Source organism: Littorina saxatilis, linkage group LG9, assembly GCF_037325665.1.
Source record: "Littorina saxatilis isolate snail1 linkage group LG9, US_GU_Lsax_2.0, whole genome shotgun sequence".
Taxonomy (NCBI): Eukaryota; Metazoa; Mollusca; class Gastropoda; order Littorinimorpha; family Littorinidae; genus Littorina; species Littorina saxatilis.
Window position 1 is genome coordinate 15,585,493 of NC_090253.1, and position 12,534 is coordinate 15,598,026.

General features: G+C 43.1%; 1 protein-coding gene across 1 annotated transcript in view; it reads right to left on the reverse strand.

The window, feature by feature from the left end:
- Positions 1–10,412, reverse strand: part of LOC138975390 (uncharacterized) — a 12,659-nt gene extending 2,247 nt beyond the window's left edge. The window contains exons 1-3 of the mRNA XM_070348056.1: positions 9,857–10,412; positions 4,508–4,789; positions 2,740–3,033 (exon numbers count right to left, since the gene is read on the reverse strand). Coding sequence (XP_070204157.1) covers positions 2,740–3,033; positions 4,508–4,789; positions 9,857–10,183 — 903 coding nt within the window. The 5' untranslated portion in view covers positions 10,184–10,412. The remainder of the gene's footprint in view (positions 1–2,739; positions 3,034–4,507; positions 4,790–9,856) is intronic.
- Positions 10,413–12,534: the final 2,122 nt, after the last annotated feature.

Consider the following 12,534-nt stretch of genomic DNA (forward strand, 5'->3'; position numbering starts at 1 on the left):
GTCTCATTCTATCGATGTAAACTGGCGATAGCCGTGAATCGATGATTATCAAAATGTTTTTGGACCGTGGTGCGTTTTTGCGCTAGACCTAACTTTTAAAATCTAAATAATAAATTGACAGCTTGTTACACAAACATTCTTTAATCATAAAAGAATTCTTTTGTCATCAAGACAAGATCAGAACAATTCGAAGTTGTGAAAGTTTGAAAAAAGAAAAGCCCGGAAGCAGGGTCACGCAAGGGTCGTAGCAGACGACGCCGGTTTATCAGTGCATATCGCCGTTCCTCTCAACAGTCAAAAGCCATCGCTAGAGTTCTTGTGAACCACAGCCGTTTGTTTCGTGCATAAAAACGTGCTATTGTAAATAGTCGCATTCAAATTACTAACTGACGACTACATTGTGAAAAAGGGAAACTGGATCACACGGGTTCACGATGGCTCAGGGGTAAGATAAACCACGCAAAAATAAATTCTTTGAAAATTGTTCGCTCTTTACGGAGGGCACCTAGGATGTTCTCAATCGGTGAGTGTTTAAATGAAAGGGTGTTTGTACTGTGTGTAAATGCCTGACCGTATCTGTGATGGTTTACGGGAGGCTTACTGTGCCTTTAAAGTTGTCATTATAATCGAATTTTCAGAATAAGGTTAACAAATCTTCTCCTGAATTAATACAAATATATAGATATGTCATGTTTACCCTAAACATGTGCTCAGAATGAAAGATAACAGGAAATAAAACATGTGATGTCTCAGTAACTTAAATAATGACAATAGAACATTTATATAGCGCTTCTCCACAGCTCAAAGCGCTTTACAATGGCTGGCTGCGGGAGGGGAGATATATATACAAATCAGCACACCGTGCAGGAAATGTCGCATCAAAATATGGAAAAATAGACATCAATGCAATAAGCGAATACACAAGCATACATTAAAAGTGCTGTTGCACTTCTGTATGCACCATGGACAAGATATGTACAATCAAATCACACACACACACACACACACACACACACACACACACACACACACACACACACACACACACACAGACACACACACAAACACACACATACATAAACACACACACATGCACACACACACTTACACACACACACACATACACACACACACACTTTGGCTATTATTTTGGCTCATACAAAGTCACCGCAACATTGAAGCATAAGACTCAAGAGGGGAACACCAATACATACAATCATTGTCTTAGGAACACAGTTTACAGGGGCGGAGCAGTTAAGCCAGAGGGGGGGGGGGGGGGGGAGGGAGTACAACCTGGGGTCCAGGGTCCCGTTGGGGGGTCTGGGGGGCAAAGCCCCCCCCGAAGCTGAAGAATGTTAGCTATTTTATAAACAATTTGTGGCTTATCCTTGATTTTAAACATGATCAACTGGTGTCAGCAGCCACTCATTATTTCTTTTAATCTTAGTATTAAATAATGGCAATTTATTTTCACTGATATCTGCTGCCGACATCATATAGTATGGTTAGAAGGAAGACATGTCGCATACTGTGACAATTAAACAATCAACTCTTCCCCCAGCTTTACAGACAGAAACAAAAAACACAATTCACAGACACATTTTTTTTTGGGGGGGGGGGGGGGGCTGGTTCGGAACCTCCGCAACACCCCCCCCCCCCCCCCCCCCCTGGATTATATGTTGCTTACTGCAAATGAAACAATCAGCTTTGCTGATTTAACTACATCAGTTCTCTGCATTTTTTTCAAACCTTTAACTTTAATTTCTTGAAAGTAAAACTCTTCCAATCTTGTGCTAATCTTGACAAGCCTTGAGAAACATGACTGGTAAAACATCAATAAAAAAAAACGTGTAGGGTGAGCCATTTTGCTTGGAAACCACGATTTGGAGGACGTTTTTCATTCTCTGGCTCAACAGATTTCGATTCGCGGTGACTATCGTCTGCTATGCCGTCTGCTTCGATCGACTCGACAACACTACTACCACTCACACTGACACTGTCTTTCTTTCTTTATTTATTTATTTGGTGTTTAACGTCGTTTTCAACCATTCAAGGTTATATCGCGACGGGACTGACACTGTCCACATTCGCGGTGTTCCTGTCATTTTGTTCGGAATCACTTACCTTGGCGAAGGGTAGCAAACCTTGGCCAATTAGTTGGGGTTTGTTTTGGTTGCGACATGATGTTCAAATCCAAATCGAAAGCACTGACTGACTGATAAACTATAGCGAACCGGCGAACACAAACGCTGAGCTTGTGGTCACTCTGGCATCTATATTTTTTTGGCAATGGCTTCCGTTCAAAACATTAATGTTTTGTTTTTGGTATTCGCGAAGGAAATAAACGTCAGTCAGTTGACTAAGTGCATCGGCAGCAGTTTTAGCAATCAAAGCCTGACCAATACAAAAAACTGAACTAACTTTGGCTGACCAATTCAATACACTGGACAAACTTTGGCCGATTTAGGCGAATACTCTTCGGACATTTGGCCGATAGGGACATGAACGTTTCGGCCAAAGTAAAAAAAATATCGGCAACTGGCCGAAGGGCCGACCCAAACGACACCCCTGGTTAACCACAATCAATTGACACGCACACAGTACACACGAGCTAGAGCACACACACACGCACCCGCACATACACGCCCACACGCACACACACACACACACACACACACACACAGTTGCTCGTAGTCGGGACAATGGTATTTGGAACAAAACTAATCTTTCAGTTTTCACCTTCAGGGTGTTGCGACCAGCACCAGGGTCTCCTCGCATAGACACGATGTAGTTACCAGTGGTGGGGATGGTCCATGTACGCTTCGCAGAGTTGTAGAGAGAACCGTAGTCGGTGGCCTTTGCTTTGTTGAAGCTGAGCCATTCACTCACTTTGTGTCCGCCAACGCGGTCCGTCCAGGCGGTAAAGGCTATGTGATGGGAATGTTTGATGTACTTTTGCTGGTTGCCTTCTAGGCGTACGAAGGAGAAGGTGGTGCCGCTTTGCAGATACCCGGACGTGAAGGTGGCCTTGAGCTGTGAAGTGCATGAATATCACAGGAATGGGTGAGTGAGCTCAGAAATGTGACCCTCCACTACGGAATGAGTCGCATGTCACCTTTGCATGATGTTCATATGTGACCCTCCACCACGAAATGAGTCGCATGTCACCTCGCGCGGTTCTGCGCTAGGCTTGATATAAGTCCGGAGAGTGTATGGTAACAGCGTGAGGGTCACCTTAGTCACAGGCTTATAACTCAAACAGTTGCTCTTTTCTAAAACAGTTTTCACCACTGGATAGAGCATAAAAAACTCTTTAGGAAAATGTAAAAATATGAAAATCATGCAAAGGTGACATGCGACTCATTCCGTGGTGGAGGGTCACATATTTTTACATTTTCCTAGCGAGTTTTTTTATGCTCTATCCAGTGGTGAAAACCGTTTTAGAAAAGAGCGAAAACGGTTTGAGTTATAAACCTGTGACTAAGGTGACCCTCACACTGTCAGCAGACACTCCCCGGACTTATATTAAGCCTAGCGCAGAACCGCGCGAGGTGACATGCGACTCATTTCGTGGTGGAGGGTCACAGATGAATGAATGCTGTTGACCTACGTATGCTCAATTGTTGAAGGTTAAGCTGCTCGCTTACAAGCACAGTCATTTTCGTAAACACAGTTCGGCTCACTAACTCAGATCTGGTCAAGTGGTAACATGAGGTAAAACCATTCCCCCCCCTCCCCCCGCACAATTCAACCCCCCCCCGCCCCTTCCCCGCTCCCTCTCCCCTCGCTCCCCCTCCCCTTGAGTCACATGCCCACATCAGGTGGCTTTTGCGATATACGAATACGAATACGAATACTTTATTATCTCATACAGAGAAATTTCAGTGTGGTGCACATTAAAAGACAAAACAAATAATAAGACAACAGATAAAAATACCATACGAAGCATACTACACTCGCGCACGCATATGTACACTAACAGGAATAGTAACATGATTCCAAATAGGTTAATTGCCGTCAGCTTTAGCTAAAAGTTTAACGCTAAAAACTATCATTATCACAGGACTAGATATGTCATTGAACAATATTTATCACAGGACTAGTCATTCGAGGGTTATCACACTCAGCATAAGGGTGTTTATTCATTGATTAAAAAGCAACAAAAACCAGAACAAGTCTCAGTGTGCACCGACATCAACGAGGTTGTTCGTGTTTGGGTGTGTGACCAAGTGGAGGGATGACGTCATTCCATGTAAAAACCTGGCCAGATTAGGGCGGGAAGATCAGTAGCGACACTGGCATAGAAACTACGTGAATGAATGAATGAAAAACAAGGAATGGGATCGGGAGGAAAGGATTCCTATTTGAAAACATTTAGTCACTAAAAACTATGTAAGTGAATAAATAACGAAATAAATAAGCGACACTCAAAGCTGCTCCCGACCCCCCCTTCCCCCCCCCCCCGTCCTAACCCTTCTTTCCAACCAGCACACCCGTTCAAACTTACGTTTCTTTGAGCTTTCAAGTAGAATGCTCCAGATGCGGAGAGGGCTTTGTCACCGTCACAGAAGACCTTGAAGAGTCCGGGTCCAACGTCCAGACTGACAGCACCGTTGCCACAGTCGGGTCTTACAGCCAACCAGTACATCCCACTCACGCCCACTCTCATATAATTATCCTCGGCATAATTGCGAATCCAGGCCCCGGTGGCCAGGAGACGTTGGTCGAACCATACGATGTTGGACGGGCCAGCGGATTGCCCTTCGTTTAAGCGTAGCGTTACGAATCTCTGTAACAACACGTGGGGGAAGCGAACACTTTAAGTCGTGAATTGATCAAGTTTAACAAAGAAAAATTACTCTATTTTTTGGAACTTTTAAAATCCTAAAATCCTAAAATACAAGCTCAATGACCTAAATGAACTCGCTTCGTGAACAGTCCAGTAAGTAGTTATGTCCCTTGAAAATCAATGCAAGGTCAACGGAAGGAATCGACTTAAAACACAAAACTATCGCGCTTTTTGTTCCTCGTGTGTAGGCGCTGTAACTTAGAATACAAAGCGTACATTGTTCAGGGTACAGTACTTCGTTTCAACAGCGGCGTTTGAGGGTCTTCAGAAAGATTTGTAAGAAGTTTTGTTTCTTCGACACGCTGCCATACGCACAGACTTACAATATCAGTCGTAGCGTTAGGAGCTCCACTCACATACATTGTGTAACTTCAGCAGAACTGACGACGCACTGCAGATTATCCCAGCCCGCTACACGTTGCATGAAAGGAAAACAGGCCAAGTACTCGTCATAATCCCTTTCGCGGCATTAATAATAGGCCGTGCGTCGTCTGTGCCGCTGAAACTGCGCAGGTACATTTTGCCCATTACGCTGAACAATTCCCACGCGTCAAGACCAGCATGTTTGAGGTTACACTGTGTGTAGGCTCTGCACATATGCGTAAAGCCGCTAAGTATTCGTCAAGACCTATGCTCCCACATATTTTTTTTACACGTCTTGCTCTTTATCCTACATACGTGAGAGAGAGACACCCGTGAGATATAATAATCGTTCAAATCATACGTGTGTATATCATGTAAATGAGGTCATGTCAAGCAAGTCTGGCAAGGAACTGTTTTTCCACTGCTTATGATGCCAAAGTCACCGAGACAAACGTCATTATAGAAAAAAAATGGCGCTCGCTAATTACCCTCGATGAATCTTTAGAACTAACACGTCACGCCACACTTTCAGAGTGACGTTTCTTTGCTTTGACGTAATAGATTGCACGAGGCTTTAGAAGAGATCGAGGTTCCAAAACAAGCGTCTTCAATTTAGCTGCCTCGACTGCAGGACATTTTCAGTAAAATACCCGTAAGTACAGTATGTAGGATAAACAGAATACTATATGGCTTGCTATTTCGTACCAGATGTACACTCGTTGTTTTTTCAAATAGTGAACAGCTCGCTTTCGCTCGCAGTTAAATATTAAAAAAATAAAAAAACTCGTGTAAATCTGGTGCGACACAGCAAGCCATGTAGTATTCTCTATGTATTGGATCGGATGGATTGGATAAGATTTACAGTCCAGTGAGGTTACCCTCATGGAAATTCGGGCTGCTTTCTCCCCGGGGAAAGCGAGCTGCCATACATACGGCGCTACCCATATTTTTTTTTCCTGCATGCGTGTATTCATGTTTCCTGAGACTTAATGCCGTGTGAGATGGAATTTTTTTACTTTATTCCAAGTCCCACGGGTATTTGATGGACATTTTTATCTATGCCTTTACAATTTTGCCAGGAAAGACCCTTTTGTCAATCGTGGGATCTTTAACGTGCACACCCCAATGTAGTGTACACGAAGGGACCTCGGTTTTTCGTCTCATCCGAAAGACTAGCACTTGAACCCACCACCTAGGTTAGGAAAGGAGGGGAGAAAATTGCGGCCTGACCCAGGCCTGAACACGCTTCCGAGCGCAAGTGCGTTACCACTCGGCCACCCAGTCCCATCAGACAACACCAGACAATAGTAGCAGAAAATTACCGACATGGCATTCTTTATTCCTGTGTCTCTCTTCTCTCCCCTATACGCCGACCCGACTGAAGCCGGGTGGCGAAATTTGTTTTCACACGTCAGTTACGGGCTTTCAATCCCGAAGGCTATTTCCGAGTAGCTACGAACGTAAACGGAATGTCCGATGTGTACGGATGCTTATCGATTAGAGTTGTCGTTCGTGTCTCGCTAACCCAGTACACGCGTGCAGTAGCGCTGGAATGAATGCAATCCGAGCGACGAACTTTGCCGAATGCAATCTAGAGATGATCGTCACTGCTGCAGGGTCAATGTGTGAATTAATACGATAGAGCGAAAATAATATTGGACTCAGCACTCGCTCAATCCATGCTGAGGCTTACAAACTCCCAGCCTGCAGAACTATCCAGTAAAACGGTGCTGTTGTTTTACTGCAGACAACCTGTTTACACTTTTTAGACGTTCTCCTTTACCCTCTGGCATGAATAGACTCAATGGGCGGGGATATAGCTCAGTTGGTAGCGCGCTGGATTTGTATTCAGTTGGCCGCTGTCAGCGTGAGTTCGATCCCAGGTTCGGCGGAAATTTATTTCAGAGTCAACTTTGTGTGCAGACTCTCTTCGGTGTCCGAACCCTCCCCCCGTGTACACTACATTGGGTGTGCACGTTAAAGATCCCACGATTGACAAAAGGGTCTTTCCTGGCAAAATTGCTTAGGCACAGTTAATAATTGTCTACCTATACCCGTGTGACTTGGAATAATAGGCCGTGAAAGGTAAATATGCGCCGAAATGGCTGCAATCTACTGGCCGTATAAAATTTCATCTCACACGGCATCACTGCCGCAGAGCGCCTAGAACTGTACCCACGGAATATGCGCGATATAAGCCTCATTGATTGATTGATTGAAACTTTATCTTGGAAAGCAGACAGCATTCATCCATTCAATCACAATCTGACTGACCACAACATTCCCAACAGTTAACACATATATATTGGTTATAGGCAGGGGGAGGGGGTGGGGGTGGGTGCGAGGTGGAAGGAGGCGAAAACGTACCAGTGCGGTTGGCAGCTGAGAGAGAAATTCAAGTTTTACGCCCTAACGGCAGGGCCATTAGGGGCACGTTCTCGGGTTTTAACCCGACTTTAAATGAGTTACACAAGCGTATGCCTGTTCAGGTGGTATCAGCCATCTGCACTTATGGCAGAAAGACCGAGGTCTTTTACGTGTCACCGTGGTGACACGGGGGTGGGAGATAGATACCGTCTTTGGGTCTGCACTTAAAGTTAACCCGTGTCCGTCCTTACGATCACAAATCATGTGCTCTACCACCCGAGCTACCCGGGCCCCCGGTTGGCAGCTTGACTGATTCTCCCTTATAAAAAGGAAATCACACATACTCGAAACTTCTCAGACTATCCAAGACACCCGAGTCAGGCAGGAGGCACATAGCTTAACGCCTTCTGCAGGCTACCCGGGCCTGACCATCGGACACAAGGGGACGGCCCATTTCAAAGAGAGAGGCAACCTGCTTCACTAACTGGACAGGCAGTCAATTGATTGCAGCAGTTGTAAGATACACAGGTGGAATTCAGCACTTGCAGTTGAAACTTAAAGATTAAAGAATTGACACACAATACGAACCGATCGTCAACATGAACTGCAAACTCCAGACCGGATAATGATAACATAATTGACACACAATACGAATCGATCGGGAACATGAACTACAAACTCCAGACCGGATAATGATAACATAATTGACACACAATACAAACCGATCGGCAACATGAACTATAAACTCTAGACCGGATAATGACAACATAATTGACACACAATACAAACCGATCGGCAACATGATCTACAAACTCTAGACCGGATAATGATAACATAATTGACACACAATACGAATCGATCGGCAACATGAACTACAAACTCTAGACCGGATAATGACAACAGAGTGAGACTGCTTTACTCTTATTTACCGAAACGAAATGCAAATTAAGATGACCAGCTCTGTTCTACGTCTCTTCAACATACACCTTAACACCAGGACCGTTCACCCTTCTTCTTTTTTTTCTACATGTATTATGCTTTTGCTTTTATTTCATTGTTCATTATTATTATTATTATTATTGTGATCATTTTTTATGCGCCTAATCTAGATATAGCCCTAGGCGCTTACATATTAATTTCTGCCGTTTGAAATGGAATTTTTTACAGACAGACAGACAAACAGACATTTTTTACACACAATATATAACGCATTCACATCGGCCAGTAAAGCTCAGTAGCCTATTAGGCGAGCATTCACCTTTCACGGCCTTTATTCCAAGTCAAACGGGTACTTGGTGGACATTTTTATTTACGCCTATACAATTTTGCCAGGAAAGACCCTTTTGTCAATCGTGGGATCTTTAACGTGCACACCCCAATGTAGTGTACACGAAGGGACCTCGGTTTTTCGTCTCATCCAAAAGACTAGCACTTGAACCCAGATAATATTATCTGCAAACAATGATCATTCACACTCTATTAAGAAACACAAACAGTTGTGTACGCAAACAGAAGTGACATGTATGACGGCAACAACAAAATGACGCTGACTGAAACAACCAACACAAACTGTTGTTTGTTTGTTTGCTTAACGCCCAGCCGACCACGAAGGGCCAAACCAGGGCGGTGCTGCTTTGACATATAACGTGCGCCACACACAAGACAGAAGTCGCAGCACAGGCTTCATGTCTCACCCAGTCACATTATTCTGACACCGGACCAACCAGTACTAGCACTAACCCCATAATGCCAGACGCCAGGCGGAGTAGCCACTAGATTGCCAATTTTAAAGTCTTAGGTATGACCCGGCCGGGGTTCGAACCCACGACCTCCCGATCACGGGACGCCTTACCACTAGGCCAACCGTGCCGGTCTAACCCAAATTGCTGGAAAGACATGATGATCATTAACACGACTAGTAAAACGATAAAGTACGACTTTAACATAAAGTAAAAAATGCTTGGTATATATTATATTCACCAAACTGAAAAAATTACAGAAATGTATGAGCTGTCTGGTGTATCAAAACAAAGACAACGTCTCTCTGAATATATTTTCAGAACAAATTAAGAACACATTTGAAAAGAAAAAAAACACATGACCATGTCATCCTTTCTGATATGGGGAAAATTAGATTCTACGTGATTTATATCAGATGCTCCCCGCCTGTAAAGAAAAAAAGGCAGAAACAGAAAGGCGATAGCAGCCTGAATGCAACTGAGGTACCACCCCCGCCCCCCCCCCCAAAAAAAAATAAAAAAATATATATAGTCTGACCTTTTCGCTGGATACAAAGCCCACGCCCAATGTGGAGTATTCTTGGGCATATCCAGTGTACCTGACGCTTACTTTGGTTCCAGCCTCGAGGTATACTGCCACACCCAGACCTCCAACAGCTTGATCTATACCGTAGGCCACGAAGCCACTATCGCGTCCGTTGAACTGCAGGAACATGTCCGTTCTTTCGCCGGGGTCAGCAGCCATGGTGATGAGGTACACGCCATCTATTGGCATTGTTATGCTTTGCATGCTCACCAGTCGAATCTGGCCGAGGCTGATGCATATCAGCAGCAGCATGCGGAGGGTTGCTGTCGTTGTCGTCATCTTTACCGTGAACGTGCTTGCAGTGGTTACAACGGCGGGCCTTTGTTGTTTTATTGTTGGTGATGGTGTTGGCGTTGTTGTTATAATTGCAACAACTATAGTTGGAGTCAGTGCACGAAGAAAAGTGGACCACCTTGTCAGAAGAAAACGGATGAAGTCACTTCGGCGGCGAGACCAAAACTAATCTTTCACCTCTGGAGACGATGTGAGAAAGACGCAAATGACGACTGTTCGCTTTGCTTTGTAGCCAGCAAAAAACTTGAGACTCGGTCGAAGAGATCATCTTCGGTTTATACGCTTAAACCATACACATTGCGTGAAAAGTTCACTCTTAGTTTACAGCTTAAACGTCAAGTATCGTGAGAAGATGTCTCACGCAGTGTACCGCTTAAATCCCAGGCATTACATGAAGAGGTCACTCTCAGTTTACAGCTTAAACCCCGGGTATTACATGAAGAGGTCACTCTCAGTTTACAGCCTAAATCCCGGGTATTACATGAAGAGGTCACTCTCAGTTTACAGCTTAAACCCCGGGTATTACATTGTGGGAAGGTCGGGTGGAAGGACAAGGATATATAGCACAGGCAGAGGAGCATACAATTAAGACACCGAAGACAGAGGTTGCTTTAACTTATCTTAACGTATCTTTTATTGAAGGAAAATGTAACTAAGAATAACCACTCAGGTAGCTTATCTAAATCATAAATATTCCAAAACAGTTTAGCTAAATTTGGTAGCAACTAGAAACAATGCTATAAGTTATCAATTAGAAACAATAACAGAACTCTAATATAGGAAATAGCAATGCTTACATATAACCGGAAATACCAATTATGAATTCTGATATCTACCAGTACCAGAATCAGCTAGAAACAATAACAGAACCAGAAAATATGTATTTAGTGTAAAACCAGAAACAATATGTATTTCTGGTGCAAACCAGAAAGCAGTATAATTAACAAGTCGCGTAAGGCGAAAATACAATATTTAGTCAAGTAGCTGTCGAACTCACAGAATGAAACTGAACGCAATGCAACGCAGCAAGACCGTATACTCGTAGCATCGTCAGTCCACCGCTCACGGCATAGGCAGTGAAATTGACAAGAAGAGCGGGGTAGTAGTTGCGCTGGGAAGGATAGCACGCTTTTCTGTACCTCTCTTTGTTTTAACTTTCTGAGCGTGTTTTTAATCCAAACATATCATATCTATATGTTTTTGGAATCAGGAACCGACAAGAAATAAGATGAAAGTGTTTTTAAATTGATTTGGACAATTTAATTTTGATAATAATTTTTATATATTTAATTTTCAGAGCTTGTTTTTAATCCGAATATAACATATTTATATGTTTTTGGAATCAGCAAATGATGGAGAATAAGATAAACGTATATTTGGATCGTTTTATAAAAATTTTTTTTTTTTTTTTACAATTTTCAGATTTTTAATGACCAAAGTCATTAATTAAGTTTTAAGCCATCAAGCTGAAATGCAATACCGAAGTCCGGGCTTCGTCGAAGACTACTTGACCAAAATTTGAACCAATTTGGTTGAAAAATGAGGGCGTGACAGTGCCGCCTCAACTTTCACGAAAAGCCGGATATGACGTCATCAAAGACATTAATCCAAAAAATGAAAAAAAAGTTCGGGGATATCATACCCAGGAACTGTCATGTCAAATTTCATAAAGATCGGTCCAGTAGTTTGGTCTGAATCGCTCTACACGCACGCACACACGCACGCACACACATACACCACGACCCTCGTTTCGATTCCCCCTCGATGTTAAAATATTTAGTCAAAACTTGACTAAATATAAAAAGGCAATATTATTCTGGTAGCAACCAGAAAGCAGTGAAAAAAGAGGTTATTATTCTGGTAGCAACCAGAATTTCTGGTGCAAACCAGAAAGCAGTGTAAAGAAGAAGGCACTAAAAAGAAAAGAAAATACAATTATAAACAACATGCCTTCTAAGTCACACATGACATAATACAAAGCATAAACCAATGAATGTATCATTTGTCAAAATAATCATGACAAATATAGACAAGTAACAATTTAGCCAAAATCCTGCAGACACAGCATTCTCTGAAAGAGAATCCACAGTGAGTTAAACAACTCCACAACAGCTAATGTCAAGGAAAATGCTCTACATAAATTAACCAACTGCATGAACTGCAACTGCAAAATAATAGTTATTATTAAGTATGTTCATCGCCATGAAGACACATCTTCATCGAGTTGAATAATAACGACAAGAATAAGAAAGATAACTCAGGCATGGGGTAAGCGCGCGCTCCCATGCTTCAAAATGAAGCGACAACAGTCTAGTACTTTACAGGAAAGCGCGACT